Source organism: Pollachius pollachius (assembly GCF_949987615.1).
Source record: "Pollachius pollachius genome assembly, chromosome: 1".
Lineage (NCBI taxonomy): Eukaryota > Metazoa > Chordata > Actinopteri > Gadiformes > Gadidae > Pollachius > Pollachius pollachius.
In genome coordinates this window covers 26,453,872-26,478,923 of record NC_136934.1, presented here as the reverse complement: position 1 = coordinate 26,478,923, position 25,052 = coordinate 26,453,872, and the positions used below count along the sequence as shown (strand labels likewise).

Genomic DNA, 25,052 nt, shown 5'->3' with positions numbered 1-25,052 from the left:
TGACAAAAATACTTAAATATTATTTAGAATTAACCATTTCAAAATTAACTAACCATTTCATTGTGCTTTAATTAGCAAAAAGGGAAAACATTGTATAGTATTGGAATACAACATTGTATAGTATTGTTCCTTAGCTAAATTTGTAGCATAAAAGTAATAATCATAACATGGACAAATGTAAAAGTGCTATAAATTTAGGCATACTCGGTTCTAGATTACAGTGACTGAGTATGCTTCGTTTTTTTACTTTTTTTTTAATGGATATAATCGATTAAATCACCTTTTATTTTACGATTTTATACTCATACTTTGTAAGGTGACCTTGGGTGACTTGAAAGGCGCCTCTAAATTATTTATATATATATATATATATATATATATATATATTAGTGCTGTCAGTTTAACACGTTATTAAAGGTGTTAACGCAAACCAATTTTAACGGCGTTAATTTTTTTATCACGCAATTTACGCTCTTTTGGCTTAGCAAACTTTGTTGTTTTTTCACCTGCTGTCAAGCCACAACTAGTCACGTTAGAAAAACTACAACACCATACTGGATCTTGCTACACCGGAAACAAAACAAGAAGCACGCCGTACAAACTTGTTGGGGCAAGCAAGGATACGGAGCGGGTGAAAAACTCCTTAAAAGCGTGTGTGTGTTTGTGTGTCACTCTGTTCGAGCCTGCACGAGAGTTCAATGTTGTCATTAGCTGTTACGTCTTTCTGACCAATCGCAGTTCAAGGCCCATCTGGGCTGTACCACTTCGGGAGGGGCCGCTCAGTTACTCCCCTCTAGACAAAATCGACGTGGTTGCGATGTTGACAGTTTGTGAGTGTTGCTTTGTTGAGTGAGTGAGAGGTTGCGGGCGCACAGCTCAGGCTGCCGGATGGCGCTGCAAGGAACTTTTATAAGCGCAATATTGTTATCCCGCAGTAATCAGCCCGACAGCCTCGAAACGTTAACGGCCCACCGGGAATTCTCCCGACTCTCCCGATTACCACTCCGCCTGTGTGTGTGTGTGTGTGTGTGTGTGTGTGTGTGTGTGTGTGTGTGTGTGTGTGTGTGTGTGTGTGTGTGTGTGTGTGTGTGTGTGTGTGTGTGTGTGTGTGTGTGTGTGTGTGTGTGTGTGTGTGTGTGTGCGCGCGTTATTCGACAGCCTGGTAATGTGTATAGGCCTACGTACGGTAGGAATATTCATACTTGTTTAAATAATAAATGTTATAGTATTTCCATTTTGTTTTTAAGACTCGATAGGTAGATCACAGAGATTGTGACATCCGTCAGCAACACGCAAGCTCTGTGTTCGCCAATCTACTTATCGAGTCTTAAAAACAAAATGGTGTCGACGGGTGATCTACTGATGGTATTGTGTGTATAAAATGTCCTTTTTAATAAACAATCTGTACACTTAAAAAGTTCTCAATGCCTTGTTTTATATGTTAAGACCCTTATTATACTACCAAAGAAATGTCGGGCTACTTTTAGCCTATTAAGTGGTTTAAAATAGCGATTTAGTTACCATAACCAGTGCCACCATCGTTCCAAGTTTATAGTGCTTTGATAGAATCAGCTAAAACAGCCAACTGAAGAAAGCGTCTATATGCGTTTTTTGTGCTCCAAAACGAACATTTCAACTCGTTATTATACAAAACATATCCCAAATCCATTTTACACTGGAATTACCCTTTAGGATAATGTTTCTGATTCTGCTTCAGCTTCAGATGCCATCAATGGATACTACTTAGCTAGAGTGAATAAAGCTTAATTGTAAGATTTAGTTTCAGCCTGAATGTTTTAGATTGAGACCATACTGCATAAGCAGTTGGTAACCCCATAGTACTATAGGGCCATAGCACAAACAAGGTAAAACAAAGAGTCAGTTAGTCTTGATCAGTTTTAGTCACAGACTGATATGGTTTCGAAGACTGTTTGATTAAGTGTCAGCGTCAGCTTTCATTTGATAAATAGTTTTCAAATCTGCTTTTGCTGTGCATGTGCAGTTATAAAATCCATTAAAGCTGCAAGCAGCATTTTATGGAGGCCAAGCCCCCAGGGTCTTCATTAAGACCCTGACGCAGGCCATACAGACCGTAAAGACATTTTTGTTTGCATATGGTTGACAATGCTCGAATAGCTTCCGCTTTGATCTGATGATGGGCATACAAACTTCAATGACCGCACGTCAAAAGGCTGAGGAGTGATGAGTCTTTAAAGTTTTCTGTTGATCGCTTTAGTGCCCCGTATAGTCCTATTTTGATTAACTTTAGCCTTGACCTATGCTTCTTTAAGTGCACCACGTTTGGTGATGATTGACTCAAGTTAACCTCGCCTGTTAACACCCAACATTGATTGGGCTAATTTGGTGGCCCAGCGTCCATAATGTTACAGGTTCTGGGTTCACTAGGAAATTTTCTCAAAATGAGGAGAGAAAAATGTCCAAAGGATTTCATGACTTTACATGGAAGGGGTCAGGAAATATCGCCATCCAAAGTTAACATTTTCAGTTAATTGCCATCGTTCCCCCTATCGTCCGATCTGGTTACAATTTGAGGAGGTTCAACTTGACCCTTGTGCCGTTGACTACACTAAGTTTGATGATGATTGGGATAAGTTAACCTCGCTATTTGGCGATAAATAAAATTTGGACGATATTAAGCCTCTGGCAGCCATGTTGATTTGTCAATCGACTTCATCTTAGTTGAGCAGTTGGAACATTTTGGGTCATGGCACAGAGCCCATCTCTGTGCCATGACCTAAATGAAAATAAGTGGACTGCATCTTGTTTGGAATTGTATTCTGGAAACTTTTGTATTTGACTCAAGATCATAGGAGTCCATTTTGATGTTGATACAAGTATTAACGCGTTTTAAACGACAACCTTTTTTAGAAGATAATGGCTCCTTGGTGCTTTAATCTTTATTGTACAGGCTTCCCTTTATGTCAGATTGATGACAGTGGTCTATTGATGATATGTGACCTAGACAATAAAAAAATTGTCTAGGTCAAAAAACCTGGGATCCTTAGGGAATTTATTGTTTGGACAAAATTCAAGTTGGCCGTCAATCTATCTAAAGAAAGTCATAGGTTCTTGAGGCAGATTTGTTCACCATGAGGATATGCATGTGTGAACAAAGTTTCATGACTATAAGTCAAAGGGGTCACGAGATAGATATATATATATATATATATATATATATATATATATATATATATATATATATATATATATATATATATATATATATATATATATATATATATATATATATATATATATATATATATTTATTTTTATTTTTTTTTATTTTTTTTTCAAGGTTTGCATTTTCGGCTGATTGCTATAGCGCCACCTTCGGCCAATCAGTGTAATATTTGTTCTCTGTTAATCTTGAGTCAGCCTCTAGAGCTGTAGGAAGTTTCATTAAAAGCATGCAAGCAGGAGGTCCGGTTTTGCAATGTGAGGGGTCGGTCACGCTTTGGGACGGCTCCGTGTATTTCATGATTTTCGTGCACCAAAGTGAAGTTTACCCTATGTAACTGTATTAATTATTTAAGAAAAGTTGGCCTACATCTCAGATCGATTCAATTGGCTTTACAATGTCGAGACAACAACGACAGGTGAGAGATTCTGCTCCAACCCAAGCAACACCGACGGCTAAGATGGCGGAGTCGCTAACCGTTTCTAGCCTGGTGCAGGAACTTGACAAACACAAAGAAAGTTTGGCGGCTGAACTCAAAACGCTCCTCACGACATCTTTGGATACCTCCCTTACACCTATACGGACGTCTCTCGAAACTATCAACGCGGCATTGGACTCTCACAACCAAATGATAACGACCATTGAAAATACACTCTCCACCCAAAGTGACGAGATAGCTGAGCTTACAACGAGGCTTGATCACCTGGAGAAGGCCAATGCTGCATTAACATCCAAAGCGGAGGACCTTGAGAATCGTTCCAGACGACAGAATATAAGGATCGTTGGCCTACCGGAGGGTCTGGAGGGAGGTTCACCGTCGGAGTTCATTTCCAAGCTTCTCCGGTCAGTTGTTGGAAATGATGTTTTCCCCACACCTCCTGAGCTGGATAGAGCGCACCGTGCACCTGCTCCGAAGCCTGCCTTGGGACAACGTCCACGAGCCATCATCGCTAGATTCCATCGCTATCAGGACAAGGAGCGTGTGCTTCGGTGGGCGAGATCGCAGAAGGAAGGCATGAAGTTCGATGGCAACAGAATCCTGTTCTTCCCCGACATGAGTGCGGGCCTGGCCAAGCAGCGAGCGACGTTCAAGAACATTAAGGCTAAACTTTATGCCGCTGGAATGACATTCTCCCTGCGCCATCCTGCTCGTTTGTGCATCACTGTCAATGGGGAAACACACCTTTTCAATACCCCTGAAGCAGCAGAGACATTCTACGAGCGGATAAAAAGGGAAACTTTCCAGCAAACACTGTTGGAGAACGGGATTGAATGTTGCCACATCTGAAAGGTTTGAGTTAGCACTAAATAGCTTGAGTGATCAGATATTACATGCTGACTGAGAATAACTGATGGAACGCCTGGATCGCATTTAGCGTTAGTATGACTGCGATACTTGAAGGCGAGTTTTGTGTTAAATGGGGTGAAGAGGGTAAACGTAGAGATTTTTAAAAAAAAATGTTCTATTATAGGTGCACTTGCAGTGTATGTGTTCAGTGTTGGGAGCAAATCCCTTCTTGTGTTGGATAAAGTTTGTAGATACTGCATTACTAGGAGTGGAACTGTAGAGTAGACCTGCAGCTCGCTTCCACGGAAGGACGAGCATAGGCTTTGAAGAACTTCGGCAGACTGTTCTAATGCTGCTGGGTTTATTTCTTTATTTGTTTTCGTCATTCTTTCTTTTATGGGGGGGGATTTGGGAGGGAGAGTACTGGTCACCTTTGAATACAAATGTTGGTATCTGTTGTGTGTGCAGCGGGTTTAATATGCTGTCTTTATTTATTTATCATATCTTTTCAGTTATGTACATTAGTATACCTACATGATTGGAATAGATGGTCAAGGTGGAATGTGAGAGGCTTAAATGGTCCTGTTAAGAGGGCAAAGGTTTTTCAACATCTCAAACTACATAGGGCTGACATTGTCTTCCTTCAGGAGACCCATCTCAAGATAAGTGATCATACAAGGCTTAGGCGCCCGTGGGTAGGACAAGTATTTCATTCATCATTTGACTCGAAAGCCAGAGGGGCTGCCATTTTAATTTCTAAAAAAATTCAGTTTATATCAGAGGGTATAGTGCCTGATCGCAATGGGCGCTTCATCATTGTTACGGGCAGACTATTCCATTTACCCGTTACACTAGTCTGCGTGTATGCTCCTAACTTTGATGACTCTGAATTCATGGCTACGCTTTTATCCGCTATTCCGAATATGGATACACATCGTTTAATTTTTGGAGGGGACCTAAACTGTGTAATGGACACTCAGCTGGATCGCTCAAGCCCCAGAGTGACCAAACTGTCGAAAATGGCATTAACGCTACAGTCGTTCATGGAGGATTATGGAAGTTGTGACCCCTGGCGACTCCTACATGATGACACCAGAGCCTACTCATTCTACTCGCATGTACATCATTCCTACTCAAGGATAGATTATTTTTGTATCGATAAAGAATTATTACCATCTATTCATTCCATTGAATATTCGGCAATAGTCATATCAGACCACTCCCCTGTGTTAATAGACTTCAGATTTGATTCTCCATCAGTGGGGACCCCGCAATGGAGGCTCAATACTTCGCTACTGTCCAATGATGTGTTCTGTTCTACTATAACGCAGGCTATTGAAGACTTTGTGTGTTTTAATAACTCAGAAGAAGTTAGCTCCTCATTGCTTTGGGAAACCCTAAAGGCCACCATCAGAGGACAAATCATCTCATACTCTTCTTACTCTAATAAGCAACGCAGAAAGACACAAACAGACATAACTGGAAAAATATCTGAAGTTGATAGGCAATATGCAATAAAGCCTACTCCAGAGCTGCATCAACAAAGGGTTAATCTCCAAACAAGAGTTTGATCTCACCTCTACAGGGAATGCAGAAAGAAGTATAATGAGATCTAAAGGGATGTTGTATGAATATGGCGACAAAGCAAGCCGACTGCTGGCCCTCCAGCTCAAACACCAAGCGACATCACGACACATCACTCAAATTATTGGTCAGCCGGTTGGTCTTACAACGTGTCCCGTGCAGATCAATGCAGCCTTTAAAGCATACTATTCTAAACTTTATACTTCTGAACCCCCTCCTATAGACTCAAACATGGATGAATATTTGGATAACATAGACATACCAACTGTTGATATTGTAACGCAGTTGTCACTAGATCGACCAATAACCTTAAGGGAAATATGTGAAAGTATTAAGGAAATGAACAATGGGAAAACACCGGGGCCTGATGGGCTGCCGCCCGAATTTTATAAAAAATTCTCCACTCTCTTAGCCCCTCTATTACTAGATATGTATAATCATTCCCTGTCTACTGGAACACTGCCAAAAACCTTGACTGAGGATTCTATTTCAGTTATCCTTAAAAAGGATAAGAATCCTGCAGAGTGCAGTTCCTATCGGCCTATATCACTCCTAAATGTTGATGCTAAAATACTAGCAAAAACATTTGCGAGAAGATTGGAAACATCTCTCCCATCAATAATCTCTGAGGATCAAACTGGCTTCATCAGAGGACGTCAGCTGTCATCAAACATAAGACGTCTATTAAACATTGTCTCTGCCCCGTCCAGTGAGGGGAAGCCTGAAATGGTGCTCTCATTGGATGCGGAGAAAGCCTTTGACAGGGTGGAATGGGGGTACTTGTTTAAGGTGCTGGAAAAATTTGGGTTTGGGAGGACGTTCATAACATGGATACGCCTGCTTTATTCATCGCCCCTTGCCCGTGTTAACACAAATAGGCAGTACTCGACGTACTTCCCCCTGTCCCGCGGAACCAGCCAAGGGTGTCCACTGTCACCTCTGCTGTTCGCCCTTGCTATTGAACCGTTAGCCATTCTGCTGAGAACGACAGCATATCTGCGGGGTATCAGACGGGGGAATATTGAACATCGTGTTTCCCTGTATGCGGACGATTTACTAATATATATAACAGATCCCGCCACTTGTGCTAATAAAGTAATACAGATGCTAGAGGAATTCGGTAAATTTTCAGGCTACAAAGTCAATCTCCATAAAACGGTGTGTTTCCCACTAAACTCTAAAGCCACAACACTGACACAGGGACAAATACCCTTCACTATTGCAACGGAAAATTTTCAATATCTAGGGATTAACATTACTAATTCATTCCAAGGGTTGCATAAGAATGACATTGGCAAACTATTGACTAAGATAAAAGCCGACCTACAGAGATGGTCCACGTTGCCGTTGTCATTAGCGGGTAGAGTACAAACTATAAAAATGAATGTCTTACCCAGGTTTTTGTTCCTTTTCCAGTGTCTGCCTCTCTTCCTGACAAAGTCTTTTTTCAGGGAGCTTGACCAAATTATCCTCCCATTCTTGTGGGCAAGCAAGGCTGCCAGGATTAATAGAAGTGCTCTGCAAGCAGCAAGACAAGAGGGTGGCCTGGGCCTTTCTAATTTCATGTTTTACTACTGAGCAGCAAATATACAAAAAATACTCAGCTGGTGGTATGAGAGTGAGTTAGACTGGTGCAGAATGGAATCCCTCTCCTGCCGCACCTCCTCACTTGTGGCTCTGACGTGCTCCCCTTTGCCATTCTCAGCCACAAATTTTACTTCAAACCCTGTAATCCTGTCAACCTTGAAAATATGGACACAGTTCCGCAAACACTTCAAACTAAATAATTTCGTCCTCCTTGGTCCACTTTGCTATAATCATACTTTCTTACCTTCCAAACTTGATTCTGCATTTACACTTTGGAAGAGGAAAGGTATCGCATCCTTCCGAGATCTGTTTGTAGATGGAACATTTGTTGACTTTAAGAGTCTGTCAGATAAGCATGGATTGACCCAAAGCAACTTCTTCCGCTATCTTCAGCTACACAGTTTTGTTAAAGACCATTGCAGCACGTTCCCATTTCTGCCTGCAGACTTACCAACAGTTCTTGATAGGCCTGAAAGCCTGAAGGGGAGGTTATCCAAGTTATACACGTGTATCCTTCAATCAAACCCCTCTCCGCTCGTCAAAATTAGACAGGAATGGGAAAATGAGCTAGGGATCCAATTTGAAGACTCCTGGTGGGTCAGGGCAAAGTTACAAGTGAACTACTCCTCATCCTGCGCCCGTCTTAACTTAATACAGTACAAAGTACTACACAGAATACATTTCAGTAAGGCCAAATTAGCAAAGTTTTTCCCTGGCACCAGCGATGCCTGTAATAGATCTGCCTTTGTCCCATCTGACCTAGCCCATACATTCTGGCTGTGTTCTAAGCTAACGGGATTCTGGAAGAACTTTTTCAAGATTATATCTAAGGTTCTAGATATAGATATCACTCCCTGTCCGCTCATTAGTATCTTCGGTGTCCCTCTTAACTACTCTGAGTTTAGCAAACGGAAGCTAAAAGTTTTAGCATTTGCCTCTCTGATTGCCCGCAGATGTATCCTTCTACACTGGAAGTCACCAAAACCCCCGTCAGATAAGTCCTGGGAGACTGATTTAATGTCATTCCTTAAGCTAGAAAAGATCAAATTTTCGCTTAGAGGGTCGAGTGGGAAATTCTACACTACATGGCAGCCTCTCCTCTCATATTTTGATAATGTGGCCATGACCCCTACCTCTTAGACTACTGTATATGTATATATATATTTGTATATTCATTATTATTATTATTATTTATTTTTATTTTTTCTGCTGTACTGTTGCAACAGTGTCAATGCACAGGTGCAAGTTATTGGATACATTGATGGAGAAAGGTAAACCAGCTTGGGGTGGGATATAGGGTGGGTTTTCTGTTTTGTTTTCATTTATTATTAGTACTATTGTTAATACGGTCTTGTTTTTCGTTTTTATTTTTATTTTTTCCTTAATGTGTGTTTGTTTTAAAAAAAACAAAAACATTGATGGTCACACATGTAACTTACAAGATTTATATTGTTTGATGTGATGTGCTCCAATAAACAAAGTTATAAAAAAAAAAAAAAAGCGTGCAATGTGTAAGTCAAACGTGGCGGAATAATTAAACTAACAATTACAATAGGTTGCCTCCACTTTGTGCTTGGCCCCCTAATAACACATTTTGTTAAATGGTTTTTATTTTGTTTGGAATTGTCTTTTGGTTAGCCAACAACAGTTATGATGGGCTAGAAGGTGAGAATCTAATCTTTCTAAGGATGTCTCACATGAATGCTTTCTCATGTGTATAAATGCCTTAAAACGTTGAGAGAGACACAAATTTGAGGATGGCAGAAGACTACGAGTAGAATCTGTTATGATGATCAGAGGAATTCAGGAATTTAGTTGTGAATGTTTTCTCTGGGAATCAAACCCAACCAACTATAGCAGACACAGCCCACGTACGTGATACTGAGGCACTTGGCTACCCTGCGACTTACGGATGTGTACCAACCTTGACCTCAGCTTGTGCTACACTTCGGCACCAAGATACACACATGCAAGCAAATGTATACAGTTGAACAACTATTCTATCTTGATTGATAATATACAACATGGGAGGAGACACAATCAATGTAATAGAAGTTTGGTTTAATTTCAGACCTGAGAGGTAAACCAAAATACTCAATTGAAACATAGACAGACAGGTACGGACGCAAAGAGACATAGAAATAGACAGACAGATATGGATGGATGACAGATCGAGAAATACGTATTGATGTAGACAAAGATAGAATGACGGATAGAAATGTATGGACGCAGACAGACTGACATGGCCGTAAACTGACAGACTGGTATGGACATAGACAGAAAGACCTGATGTAGACAGACAGAATGGATGTAGAAAGAAAGACTGGACGTAGACAGATGGACAGACAGACTGCTATGGACGTAGACAGACTGGTACGTAGGCCGACTGACATGTACGTAGACAGAGAGACTGGACGTAGACAGACAGACTGGACGTAGACAGACAGACTGCTATGGACGTAGACAGGCTGGATGTAGACAGAGTCTTACTTGTTTTCGTTGCTGGCGTCGTAGCGAGGCATGGGGTCCATGTCGTTACCGTTGACGTCAAAGCTGGCCTGCGGGTCCTAAAAGGTCAAAGGTCAAAATTACAGCTATGCCCGAATTCTGAACACACACACACTCTCTCTGCCTCTCACACACTCACATAGTTGTGGAGGAGGTCTGGGTGGTTGTGCTCGATGCCATCGTCCAGGATGGTAACCACCACGTCCTTCCCCGTGTAGCCCCTCTTCCACGCCCCCATGATGTTCATGTCTGACTGGCAGTTGTGCACGTCGTCGTTACAGTGCTGAGATACAGAGGGGAGACAGTGGAACATTAAACACTCTGACCAGTAGGGGGGAGTAGAGAGAGAAAGAGACATGGAGACTGACGGCACACTCACACTAGGCCATCTGTACCGTGCCCAAGTCCGTTTGACACCTCTGCGCCCCTAAAGTCTAGATCGTTTGGCTAGTGTGAGCACGCCAACCGTACTCAAGTACAGTTCAATTCCGTGGCCTGAGCACACTTCGAAGAGGTGTGCTCAGGCCACATTACAGATCCTAATGAGCCGACACGCGCACACGCACGGCTACGCAACCTAAACTGGATGACGTATAGTCCATGCGACCCTTTATTCCCATTAAACAATAAACATGGTGGCAAACGGTTTACGAGTGGGCTCACATTGGTGCAATAGTGAGAGTTTTTGATCAAAAATCCCCCGTTCGTCACGGTTAAATCACGGTTTCTTGGTTCACTGGAGAAGGCGGGGCTTCGCACGGAGTCTAGACCTCTTTAGAATAATTTGCATACTCGCAAGTGTTTTTATTTTTTTATGAATGAAGACACTCGCATGCAAGAATAAGTTCACGTCTGAGTGTAGGCTACAAACAAGATTAACTATCTACAAGTGCAAAAACGCCAGCATGTTCTTTATTTTGCTGACCACTTGTTTTTATCCCGACAAAAGCCCCGTAAGGACAGTTCCTCTGCGTCTCTCTCGTAGATCGCACCATCTTTCAACGTCTTTGTTTAATACGACTGCATCACCTTCTCTCACATGATCAGCAGTTCTCGGATTTCAATTTCTCTCCAGTTAGAACTGCTCATGATCATATCACTGCATTGTCTCTGTGGAGACAGCGCAGCAACCCCAGTACCCAAGCCCCCCCCCACCCCGGAACCGTGGAGCCGTCGCATTTAAAACAGAATGAAACCCAATAAACCGCCAATGTGTGCAGGGTCCGGGAGGGTAAATTGGGGTTCTAGCTCAAGCAGGCAATTTACCTCGGGGAGTGTAAACGCGCGGACCGTGCCGCGAAAAAGGCATGCATAAAACGGCCTATTTGGCAGTGTAAAAACGCTCAGTGAGGGAGGGCTGTATCTGAGAAGAACGGCTCCAAATAAGCAACAAAGTCAGTAAGTGTCAATTGTGTTCTCTGTGTTGTTCTACTAAGCAGCGGATGCTTGGTGATGACATATTAGGACGTGATGATGTAGGTACAAGAGGCAACCGTACTCGGGGCCCAGTTGAGGTTGCCTAGTGTGTGCACAGGCCAGCGGCACAGCAGGGGTGGGGGGAGGGCAATCGTACTTGAGTACAGTACAGGTGTCAAACGGACTTGGGCACGGTAAAGATGGCCTAGTGTGAGTGCGCCCTGAGAGACAGGCTTAGTTCAGAGTTCAGGTTTTCAGCTTGAGGTCAAAGTGTTGTGGCTTATCTACTCCCAGTTAACTATTGACAGCAGAATATTTGCCGACACACTGATCTGAGGTGCATGAGAGTTTGTGAAATTGGGCTTTGTTGGATTCCGGTAATATATTTACAAAACCGGTCCTATATAACTCATGTTCATGATTAAAAGGAAAACAAGTAGTACATTAATTATTCATTGTTATAAGAATAGTGGTCCTATATTATATTCATGGTTAAATCAGGGGCTAGATTATATTCATGGTTAAATCAGGGGCTACATTATATTCAGGGTTAAATTAGGGGCTACATTATATTCATGGTTAAATTAGGGGCTACATTATATTCTTAGCTAGATCAGGGGCTACATAATATTCATGGATAAATCAGGGGCTACATTATATTCATGGTTAAATCAGGGGGTACATTATATTCATGGTTAAATGAGGGACTAAATTATATTTATAGCTAGATCAGTTGCTTTGTTACATACTTACAATATACCACATACTGCTCCACTTTCCGTCATTATAGAAGATGTTGTTTTGGGCTGGACTGGAGTTGGCTGGGCTTGTGAGGGAAAGGGGAGGGACCTGCTTGTAATCCCTCTTGATCCTTCTCTTCACCACCTGCTGTTGGATCCACTCCACCTGAACACACCAAGAAACTCACTGCTAGATCCATTCCAGCCAAACACACCGAGAACTGGCCCTTAGCTCGGCCTGCTGTGCCACCACATCCTAGAGTCACCTCAATCACCAGGTGGAGCTTCCACAAACGAGTTTCCGTGCAATCGCGGTTGCTTTGATTCTAGAGTGGCTGCAACAGAATTAATCCCCAATGATTTCCCTAAACTGCATGGCCAATCACAGCGGTTCGTTGCCAGGATGTACTGCCTTCAACAGCAATGTCCCTGCTTACAGAAGTTTTTAGAAAAGACATGTTTGGATTGAACATCTTTCTGACAAATATATCAACCATCCTGGCTTGTCATGAATAACTTTTTGGAGGAATACTTGAACAATTATAATCTGAAACGGCACGCGTGAGGGAATGCCTGTGTGTCCCTTCTGTCCCAGGTTTCAAACTGAAATCAACACATCTCTCAATCCATCTACGTATATTGCAATATTGATACTGATTCATGACACTGTGGCCAGAGAAACACACTGATTTAATTGACTTCAACATTTTAGATATGGGGGTCTTATGAGAGATAAAACTAAATCACAAAAAATAAAAAAAAAGTATATGCTGTAAGGTCCATTTGGCAATGATGGCAAGTGTACCTGTGTACACTTGAAATAAATGATTAACGCAGCAGCAGCCATTCCAAAAACCAGGAGGGCGGCTTCATCAGCCAAGAAGGGCAGGATTCTGATGTTGTTCTGAGCACCGTGACTGACATCCAGTCACCGGCGGACACCATCGATAAGCGTTAAATGGTGGAAAGGGGAAGAGGAAGGGGTGGGGTGGGGGGGGGGGAGCAGAAGAGAAGGCTGACAAGAAGGAGGTAGGGTGATCATCTGGGCTCCTTCCCCAAAACAATCCTGTCTGTTTCCCCGGGGGGATGAGAAGCCAGAGAGCCACGGACAAGATAAGACAAGAGGAAGAAGAAGAGAGAGCAATAAAGAGTGGAAAGGAAGCAATCTCAGGAGGGGAAGGAAAAAAGGGGAGCCAGACTCAATAGAGGCCAGTGATTAAATGGGCTCGACAGGGAATGAGAGAAGCAGTTGAAGCATGACGTCAAGCCAATGTAGAATAGGTCTTTGATAAATGCTGTTGGTTTAGGAATGCATGTTATTTGTACCGCAAAGAAAGGCGGAAAATATTGAGACCTAATAGACAACACATCTAACAGCCCGAGGGAGTATTTTAGATATCCCTTCTGGAAAATAAAGAACTGACCAAAAGACAAAGAAATTTAGTCCAAAGAGAATGCAGGACACCATTCGTTCCTGGTAGTTCCTCAAAACATGATGACTGGTTTTTACTCGCCGACTCACACACACACACACACACACACTTATATGGAACAAATTGATCAACTCTCTCCCTGTAATTTCTAAGAATATACGAGTGAACTGAAATCAGGCCGTTCAAATTCCATTGGCCATAAATATCTTGTGCAACACACATAACCATTACAAACCATTGTTGTCGCATGCCGTCCTGGAAGCTGCAAACTACACAACAGGCGGTGGTGAAGTCTCTTTGTTGCTCTGGCGTTTGAAAAGGCAGCCTCCGGGCTCTTTTGATGCCCGTACAATAGATGCCAATTACAGCTTAATGAAGTTTCTTCAGGTTATAAATTGTGAAATTACAGTTACTCTGCGTAGTCACTATAAATCATGGGGGTAGTACCACTGTTAGCCATGAATACTTAATGTGTCTTAGCACGGATCATGCCATGTTCTGAAACCTCACACGCCATTTACAAAAATTGTGTTGTTTGAGTCGTTTGAGATTCACAATATCGTCTGGAGACGCACACAGCTTTTGGCCGTGATAATATATATTATATGATATAAGGGATGGGCATTCGATTAAATTGTCTTAGTCGATCGTCGAGAGAATTAACGATCAATTTTTGATTGATCATTAATATTTTAATATTAAAATTAATTATTTATATGCTATATTCAAAATGCAATGAAAATTGATTGTTAATTCTCCCGCGTTTACATGGACACTTCTGGTCCGATTAGAAGTGGAAGAAAAGCTCAATCGGAATAGAAAATGATCATATATATGCCTCAATCGGAATACACGAGAATGCGCGAGAGACATACGGACGTACACTTACCATTTTTGTAAATACCATATATACAGTCCTTTCGGATTACATGATAGAAATAGATATACTCAGATTATAAATCTAATCGGATCAGAAGTGTCCATGTAAACGCGGCTAATCGGAATACAATTGTCTGATCGGAATAGAATTCCATGCGGAAGAGAAGAGGTGTTGTAGTCTGCTATAATCGTCATGTATACACTTATTCCGATTGGTTTGGGGTGAGTGCGGCTACTTTGAACTTAGAGAGATGGCATCAGCAGTTGCAGTATTTCGCAATTGGTCCGTCTTTACTTTAATGCACACCGAACTAGACCACTGTCAAGGAAAGTGAATTTTTTGCCTGATTGACGTCTTTCTTACTACTCTGCAAGTAGCCCGGTAACTTATCAACCCAAGGGTGTACGGTTGCTAAGCAACCTCAATGTCTTTGGCAGACTATTTCTCTGCTGAACAACACTACGAATGGTAATTGCAAAAAGACACACAGTGTGAAGATATTATTTAGCATTAGTTTTATCAATGAAATATTTACGTCATTGACGAAATTCTTAATGATAAATTAGTCAATCGTCGACTAATCATGCCCTAATATATATATATCTATGTATAATATATTATTTAGATAAAGAGCTCCAGGACTCCCGCCGGATCACCCGGAATGTTCTAGAATATTAACAGAACATGGCCAAAAGCTGTGTGTGCCTCCCATTGCGATACATCCACTGAAAACACGAGCGCATGGTACCGTGGCTGCAAGCTGCTCAGGGCCACACACCCACCCTCCACCTTGACCCGCCTCTTAAAATGTCACGTTTGTGGAAAGCTCATTGTGGGACTGGCTCGTAGTGGCTGTAATTCTGCACCAAGGCTGAATTTCTTGAACTTCTTCAAGTACTGTATTAGGGGCCCACTAACACCTATATAAAAGCATCCATAAAGTAGCATGCCATGGGACCTCTAACTAGCTCTTTAAGGAATGTTACATTGAAAGGTGTGCGATTCTTTGAGCAACAGGATATAGCATGTTGATGATGTCATCTCCAGCTTCTCCGGCTTCTCAACCAATGGGTGACCTTTGACCCAGGGGTTGATAAATCACATGCTCACGGGCAAAACACCATCAAGCGGTAATCAGGGCTGTGTTGCCATGGAAACATCCACACCAATGACTAATGTGGATGGCAGGGTGCGCCTTCCTGGGGAGGCCACACCTCTCTGAGTCACACGCAAACAGGAACACGCAGAGCTGTCATTAGTCTGAAATCCCCAACTGTGAAACATCATTGGCTACTTGTCTGACACTGCCATTACTTAAACCATGGCCTGGGGTCCCAAAACACACAGACCCCCATGGCTCCAATACCAATGGAAGAAAACAGGAGATCCTGTTCTTATCTCCCCAAAAGATTGCAATGGGATTCTGTTCTTTTTAAATGTTTATTCACACGGTCTACAAATATATAATTAAATCCAATTCACTCGCTTACACATTCAAATTTCGTGCCAGAGGCTTTACATTATCGTATGTTGAGGAAAATTAGTGTCCACGAGCAAGTTATAAATTGCAATTTTTGGACACCTTCTACAAATCTAGCTGCTTTGTTTGAAAAAATCCATATACCGTACTTCCCGCACTATAACGCGCACCGGATTATAAGGCGCACCTTCAATGAATGACCTATTTTAGAACTTTTTTCATAAATAGGGCGCACCGGATTATAAGGCGCATAGCGTAGAAGATACTGCAGTCAAACGTTTGACTGGGGATGCGTTATGCATCCACTAGATGCTCGTCACGCGCAACGCAACTGTGAGGACGAGTTGCTGCATTTAGCAGATATAAAACTGGAACCTTTATGACAAAAAAGTAAAACACAATTACGCAGTTCCAAACCTTAGATTTTTTAAATATCTTGCAAACGTGAATGATACAAAGTAGAGCATCGCACCCTCGAATCTTGTAGTGTGGCCAGTCTTCCGCCCGATTTCCTGGCTCTGTGATCGTATAGTGTGACCTTCCGTGAGTAAGCGCAGTAAAATGCTGTGTGCACTGACTACGATAGCCGTAATGCTGCAAGCGGTGTGGCTTTATCGTAGTCGTAGTGAAACATTTTATTATTAAATTGTTTTTATTGGTTTTTCATACTGAAACATTTTGACAGAGCGCCGTTTACAACCAGTATGGATCAACCAATTAACCAATTGATCCATATATAAGGCGCTCCGGATTATAAGGCGCACTGTCGTTTTTTGAGAAAATTACCGGCTTTTAAGTGCGCCTTATAGTGCGGAAAATACGGTACATTTCTGTGATAATATGATGGGTGGAAGGGGGTGGTCCTTTGGGACTCGCTGAAATAAAAATGACCCAAAATTTAAAAGAATAGCTGTTCAATTAACTAAAGGCTAGTCACCTATTACAAGACGAGTTGCAGCCTGTTCAGACTCCACATGAAAATTGTGCTTCTGAGTTACGTTCATCATCAAGACAACCTTATTGCCCATTTGCACATTCTTGGCATATATCTGTTTGTGTTTTTATATTGTCCATAACTTATTTATCTATTTTTAGTCGTGTTTGTCATTTTTGCAATGTCTGCTCTACGTGCCTTACCCTTAATTGCCCACTAGAGATAAACACAGTTTTCTTGAATCTTGAAGACAAGCAGGGTTGGCTTGTCCCGAGATGCTTGAACACATGCTTGATACTTGAGATTACTATGCTGATCGTGTCAGGAATTTGGTTAAAATGAGATAGTATCTAGATGTAATCAGTCCAGGCTAAGTGTCACAAAATTATCTAATTATGGGACTTTCGTAATTATAGATCATATCGGCCAAAATTATTGTAAAAATCAGATAATTTACACACACACACACACACACACACACACACACACACACACACACACACACACACACACACACACACACACACACACACACACACACACACACACACACACACACACACACACACACACACACACACACACCAAGATTCGCCTGGCCAGATACAATTTTCAGCACATGAGAACAATGAATGTTTCAAACTCTTTCACCATCAATATGATACTCAAATCGAAGCCTTTAAAAAAATAAAATTTCTACTATATGTGTGTATCTGGTTGGACTACTTCAGCCTGTTGGGTTCCATAGAAAGGGATACTGGTGGACTGGCTATCTGCATGAAACATCACAGCAGACTAGGGTCTCCACCGGGCAGGCTGGAGTCAGGTCCTGTTCCCATTAATAATGCAGGCCAGATATACAGTCTAGCCCTGATTGAGTGGGTGCTTCAGGACGAGAGGCAAACTGAAGAAATGGTAAGAAAGATACTCAAGTTTAAACCCTGGATCCTCTAACCTTAACCCTGGAACCCCCTAACCCTGGATCCTCTAACCTTAACCCTGGATCCTCTAACCTTAACCCTGGAGCCCCTAACCCTGGAGCCCCTAACCCTGGATCCTCTAACCCTGGAGCCCCTAACCCTGACCCTGGAGCCCCTAACCCTGACCCTGGAGCCCCTAACCCAGGATCCCCTATCCTGGATCCCCTATCCTGGAGCCCTTAAACCTGGATCCTCTAACCCTAACCCTGGAGCCCCTAACCCTAACCCTGGAGACCCTAACCCTAGATCCCCTAACCCTGGGAACCCTAACCCTGGGAACCCTAACCCTGGAGCCCCTAACCCTAAACCTGGAGCCCCTTTCCCTGGAGCCCCTTTCCCTGGAGCCCCTTTCCCTGGATCCTCTAACCCTAACCCTGGATCTTCTAACCCTCGAACCTCTAACCCGGGATCCCCTAACACAGGGGGATGATGTCCCAGGTCTGTAGTCATCATACCTTGGGTTCCATTGAAATGAAACTATGGTGTCCGCGGCTGGACAGCGTCGATCTCTTGATGGTCCGGCTATGGAAGAAGTGGTAGAGGTCCGTCAGATCACCGATCTGCAACACACAGCGTTCCATTAAGGCGCTGGTTAGTATAGCACGCTTAGCAGCTTCAGCAGAACATATACCAACATGGCCCACTTTGTTTTGCTGACCAACCAAAAATCCTTTTATTAATTATCTTTTATTTATTATCACCAAAGGTAACCCAAAGTCCAATAAGACAGAAACGCAAAAATAAATTTAGATTTTGTATTTTAGTTAGGCTACCATTAGAACAAAGTTTCTGTTAATGCAGTATTATACTTTTAAAAGTCAGGCAACTTCAGTTGATAAATGTTTAATGTCTATGTGGTCTTCGGTACTTTCAAGTGAAATGAACCTTAATGATTAACGAATTTCCAAGTAGAGCACACTGACAATAGTTACTGATAGTAGGGATGGGTCAGAATATCATATTATATGATTATTCGTTCCCGAGGGTCAAAGTTGAATTTTAACATTTGGACCGTTAACATTTTTTCCCATTCAAATAATCAAGAATTAACGGACGGAACTAATGTTGGACACCTCGAAGGGCATTATCCCGCTTATACCATGGTCACTTGCCAAAGAAAATAAATTAAGACCATTCATTTATATTTTAATGCGTTTTACAATCCAAATATATTTTTTTTCACAAGCCATAACTTTGTTTCACTGGCAACGACTGAGGGTTTGACCAATACCTGGAACAATCATTACCCTCCCGTAAGGTTCTTATGCAACGGAAACATTGTTCACTCCTCCAGTAAATAGGGCGGACCTTAGCTACGACTTGGCAACGGGAAGTTTTCTAGTCCGCTCAGCTATGAGCCAGAGAGCTATGCATTGTACATATTTATAATTCGAAATTCGTCCCAGCCTTTATACCACCGATACTATAGGGTCTAGAGCATATAACCGCGTTGTCTGATTACAGTTTAATTAATTTTTCACAATTGACCAGCTCTCGTTTTGAAGACCGAATCACTGCGCCATTCGTTTCAATGGGAATCGCGACGGTCTATACTTAACATAAAGTGTACAGATTTATGATTTGAAATTCGTCCCAGCCTTTATACCACAGATACTATAGGGTCTAGAGCATATAACCGCGTTTTCTGATTACAATTTAACATGTTTTTTCACAATTTACCAGCTCTCGTTTTGAAGGCTGAACAGACAATTTGACTGGAAGTACTTAGTAGGTAGTTGATTTTTTGCGTTTAAGACATTAAGTGATTTCTTGCCGATTATCCATGGTTGCCTTTGTGAATGTCGGCACACATCGAATAATCGATTATTCGTTCATACCACCCACTGATTATTCGACCATGAAAATTTTGAGTTATTCACATCCCTAACTGACAGTGGGACCAACATATGGGCAAGATTAAAAGTTAACCATTACTCAAGTATATTAAATAAGATGACAATTCTTACAGACCAAACACTGATGCAAAGAAACAGTCAATCATATTCCCAGAAAACTGCTGGCATGAGTTGCAGTTTACGAATAAAAAACATCTTTCCATAAACAAGCATTATTTTTCAAAGCAAGTAAAAAGGGACCGGCCTGGAAGCAGCAGGAGCAATAGGCCGACAGATAAAATATAGGAACACTAATAAATAACAGAGCATGTCTAAAGACGAAGAGGGAGAGAGGGAGGCATGCAGACACACAGACAGGCCGTCGGTGGCCATGATTAGATTAAATAATTGATAAAGACCAAACAATCCTCCCACCATCAGGCAGTCATGGCTGCTACGGGTATCACACATGTCCCAGCCTTTATACCACACACACACACACACACTTAGTCACTTAAGCGTGACTGCAATGCAATACAATAAAGGCTTTGATGTGGCTTGTGAGCAACTCCAGTGTGATGTGAAATAAACTATGGAGAGTTGCACCTCGCTCACAACTGCACTACTTTCAAACGGCAACAATGGCAATGGGATTTTGATATTTTTGATATGTGGGGGAAGGATGCCCTGATGTGATCTATATAAAAAGGTTATGGTGGAAAGGAGCAATATCGCCCTCTGGACATGGGCCAAAGCAGCTGATTTAGAATCACTTTAGGCAAGTGTCTTAGCCTGTGCAGGGTGCTCTGTGGTTAAGAGAATTAGCCAGAATTCCTCATTCAGGTATTCCATCACTCCATTCCAACCCTTTTCATCCCTCTCTCCATCTCCTCCTTCTCTCGCTTGCTCTTTTGTTTGAGTTTTTTAATTTTAAAGTTTATGGTTTATACCCATCATCTCCGCTCCCTTTCCTTTCTATCATTGATTGCATGAAAATACGTGACATGGCCAATGGCAACTATTGTTACTATGCATTTACAGTGTCAACGCTGCATATGAGGCTTTTAGCGGTCTGATGTAGTACAACCAAGCAATGGCACAGCTGGATGGGATTTAACTATGAGGGGGTGGGGAAGATGTGGGAAGGTCTTTTAAATGTCGGTCTCCAACCCTTTTCAAAATCGAAACAAAAATAGGACATGTCAAACAATGATGAATTGAAAATTAAAAACCCATTAATTCTCTTTCATAACCACAAACTTGTGTCAAAGTGTGTGTGTGTGGCCCCGTGAGAGCGGATGACCCCCTTACCAGGACGTGGTGGAGGCCCAGTCCACACCGTGTCAGGGTCTAACGATGGGCATTGAGATGCATATGAGGACATGAAGTGGTGGAGTGGGAGGTCCCAGCACTACTGAAGAGGAGGGGCTCACATTAGTACTGTAAAGGGGAGGGGGAGGGGATGCTCCCAGGGGGGTAAGGGGGCTGAAGAGTGGACGGGATAAAAGGGACGCTCAGGAACCCGTTCACTAGGCTACACGACAACAACCTGTCAGAATGCCCCCCACTAACCCCACCCTTGGGCAGCACTTTCTCCATGGAGGTTAGCATGTATGGGCTTGAACCAATAGGCTAGAACTAAAGGGCTGATTATGGTCCCACGTTCACACAACACAAGGGGGTTACGGACCCCTTATGTCCTTGCGGACCCTCCTTGCGACCACCGCAAGGGCCTGACATGCGCCGCCCAAAAATGGTATCCTTCCATCAGGGGCGACGCAGCAGCAAGGGCTGTGATTGGTCCGCTTACTAAAACCCGACACAGAACCATAAAGGTTCACGACGTCGTCAAAGCGTCTGCGTGGTCATTGTGTTGTGTGCATGTGGAACCATAATCAGCCCTTAAGAGGCTTGAACAAGAGGCTTGGACCAAGAGGTTTCGACCAGGAGAACCAAGAAGCTTGTACCAAGTGAACCCAGATGCTTAAACCACAAATTGGGACCAAGGTGCTTGAACCATGAGGCTTGAAACTGGTGGCTTGTACCAGGGGCCTTGAAGTTCAAAGCCTTAGGTCAAGCCTGTTGGTTCATGAACTAAGAGGCTTCAGCCAGGAGAACCAAGAGGGTTGGCCAAGAGAACCTTAAGGCTTGGACCAAGAGAACCAAGAGGGTTCGACCAAGAGGATTCGACCAAGAGGGTTAGACCAAGAGAACCAAGAGGGTTAGAGACCAAGAGAACCAAGAGGGTTAGACCAAGAGAACCAAGAGGGTAAGACCGAGAGAACCAAGAGGGTAAGACCGAGAGAATCAAGAGGCTGGGACCAAATGGCTTGAATCAAGGGGAAAGACAAGAGGCTTGGCCCAGGGGCCTTGAACAAAGAGGCTAACTTCCGAATGTACAAGTGTACAAAAGTCTCATTAAAAAAAAAAAGCAAAAAAATATCCAAGTTTGACCAATTGGCCCATGTCAAACCAGCACGGAGCCACGAACAGCAATGTTAAACTATTTTTGCGGGCATCAAAGTCAGGCAACATCATGGCTACTGGTTCGCAAGCCAGGGTGAAGCAATAACTGAAAGACCAACCAGATGAGGCGAACAGGTAGGTGGTTCTACATCCACTAACAATGCGAACCAATAGGAACCAAAACTTGTCAGACGTCGTAGTAATAAATCAGAGAACAATTGATATACTCCTGGATCCTGAAACTTAAAATATTTATAATCACACATAAATCAAAAATATGCATACGATTACTGGTATGGGTATACTTTAAAACAGTGATCGTGTAAAAATCATAAATTGTGCGATTTTAGTCAGTGAGTTCATCTCCACAATCTCCAAGGACTCTGAACCAGACACCTGTTGGCCACCAGATAATGCTAAGTGTGGTTCTCTTCTCTCTTTGTCGTTTACAACGTTTTTTCTGGGTTCAATACCAAATTACAATTCTACAAGGAGAAAATAAATATGGTAGACCTTTAAATGGAATTTATGTAAATTTAGTACATTGTGACTGAAATGACAGATGACAGTGAAGGACTACTGATGGCTCAATAAAGAACCCAAAATAAACAAGATGGTTACTTAACTCGTTGTCTCCGTGTGCGATATAACCAATTAGTGTGGATGGATATATTGAAGAACAACCAGGAGAACAACACATCAAACGGTTACTTCCAGTGACTTACCTGTCCCATGTTCCTATAGCCGTATTTTTCCGCTATCCGGTCGGCGGCGTCCGGCCCCCCGGCTATCCTAAGCGCCCAGTGGTTGGTGTAGACCCGGGCTGTGCACGGCGTAGAGCCGAACCCGAGGTAAAGTACCAGGACGAACAGCGAGCCTCTCCTCACAGCGGTACCACACACCATCTTCCCCCACTTTAACCCCACTTTTCTCCCGCCTCCACCTCCTCCAGCAGCGACTAGGCAAACAACCAAACTTCTCTTCTCGCCACCGAACACCGAGCAAGAATATCATAGAATCCCCAATGTCCGTTCAACATCCACATCCACGAAACGGAGAGAAAAAACGAGAGGGGTAAGAACAGAGCCCAGAAAAATGTCTGTTCGAGCCCTGTGTTCACTTGCTCTGTTCTAGTCCTATGTGCACGCGGTGCTCGCGTTCTGCTCTCAGCCTGGCGTGCGTGTGCGCGAGAGTTTAAGTTTGGTTTGTTCACGGAGGGGGAAGGTCGACCACAGAGCTCAACGCGGATTCCTCTGCTCCCAGAACTACTTAGATATTGCTGGTCGTTCGTTCATCGGGCTTTCATGTGGTGAAATGGCTCCAGCGCCTCCCCCAAATAACAAGCGACACTCCTGGAGAGTAGAACCAACTAAAGCCCCCGCGGGGTTTCCCTCCGCGCTCCGCTGGGTCTTAAAGACGAGAAGGTTTAGGAGACTATCCCCGAACATTGGGACGCCTGCTGCCCCATTAGCGCTCTCTATAGTTAATGTGTGCGATCCGTTAAGTCATGTTTACTTTATTTTTAAATATAATATGCTAATATACTGACCACATCAGCTCAGTTTAATAAACGTTGTTACTTTTGAATGTGCAAGCCGTTGATTGTGTCGATGAGCCAATCATTTATTGCTGTTTTTAGGGATAGGTTATTGTTTAGGCTAGCTCCTGGTTTCCCGTAGGAACTCTGTGCATGGGGATACCTCAGCGCAGCGAAGCCCCGGTTCTGTAAGGGACACAAGCGCCAATCAGCATAATTGCACTAATTGCGGCCAATTTCTCGGTGAAAGGACCCCGCTGTCAATCTGACAAGTGGAGGAACAAGAAGGGCTACGAGATGAAAGGAACTAAATACACCGCGAGACCATCTGCACAGCGCATGAATGGCCTTTTAATGTAAGCGTTCGAAACAAGGGCTTGTAAATGGTAAGCGTAAAACTAGGCCGTGTAATGTTAAGACTGGGAAAGTACGGGTTGAAGAGGAAATTGATTTGACTGTCGAAATCAAGCATCCAGCTCACGAGTCTGCAGCGCACCGGGGGCCCCCTGAGCGCTCCAAGAAATGCCACAATATCCGGCGTGACAACCACACACAGCCCCCCCATTCCTCAAGCGAACCCACTGAACCCCAACAAAACGTCTTTGTCAACATCTGAGAACGGAGCAGTCACCACTAGTGTCAACAAACACTTGGACATTCCTGCGTGAATTCCTAACCCTGTTTAAAGAAATAATAGCTCGGCTGTGTTAGGCAAAACCATTGAAAACTCGGCAAAACCTACCAACACCGATCCTTTCATTAATACACCGTTGCACCCAACTGCATTCCTTTAGAACTAAACCCAAGACCTCAACTTCACTGACCCCTGACCTTGGCGTTCCCCCTAGCACCTGGAACGCAGAAGCACGTGCAACTCTCGTACAATACCCCCCCCCCCCTTCCAAGTAAATGTAGAAAGGAACCCAATTTCTTCGGGTTCATCTTCAATACTCTGAATTTCAAAAACGCACAATAAATTGTTTCAACGTCGACTTCAGTGAACAATTCATTTTTGCTATGTGGCAAGTCGACACTCTAAAGCAGATTTCATACATTTAAAGGAACATAGGCCTAATACTACAAATAATTGACTCCAATTGAATCCAAATCCAATACTTTATTTGGACTTGAATGCACTTTACGTCGGATGGTGGTTTTGTAGTGCCATCTGTTGGTCATGCT

General features: G+C 42.9%; 1 protein-coding gene across 1 annotated transcript in view; it reads right to left on the bottom strand.

Annotated features, from left to right (window-relative positions):
• LOC307077753 (proprotein convertase subtilisin/kexin type 5-like) overlaps positions 1-23,646 on the bottom strand; it is a gene marked incomplete at its 3' end in the record, with an annotated part of 123,938 nt that extends 100,292 nt beyond the window's left edge. Inside the window, exons 1-5 of the mRNA XM_079739220.1 lie at positions 23,059-23,646; positions 18,488-18,592; positions 12,339-12,491; positions 10,309-10,452; positions 10,152-10,228 (exon numbers count right to left, since the gene is read on the bottom strand). Of these exons, the coding sequence (XP_079595346.1) occupies positions 10,152-10,228; positions 10,309-10,452; positions 12,339-12,491; positions 18,488-18,592; positions 23,059-23,238 (659 nt within the window). The 5' untranslated portion in view covers positions 23,239-23,646. The remainder of the gene's footprint in view (positions 1-10,151; positions 10,229-10,308; positions 10,453-12,338; positions 12,492-18,487; positions 18,593-23,058) is intronic.
• Positions 23,647-25,052: the final 1,406 nt, after the last annotated feature.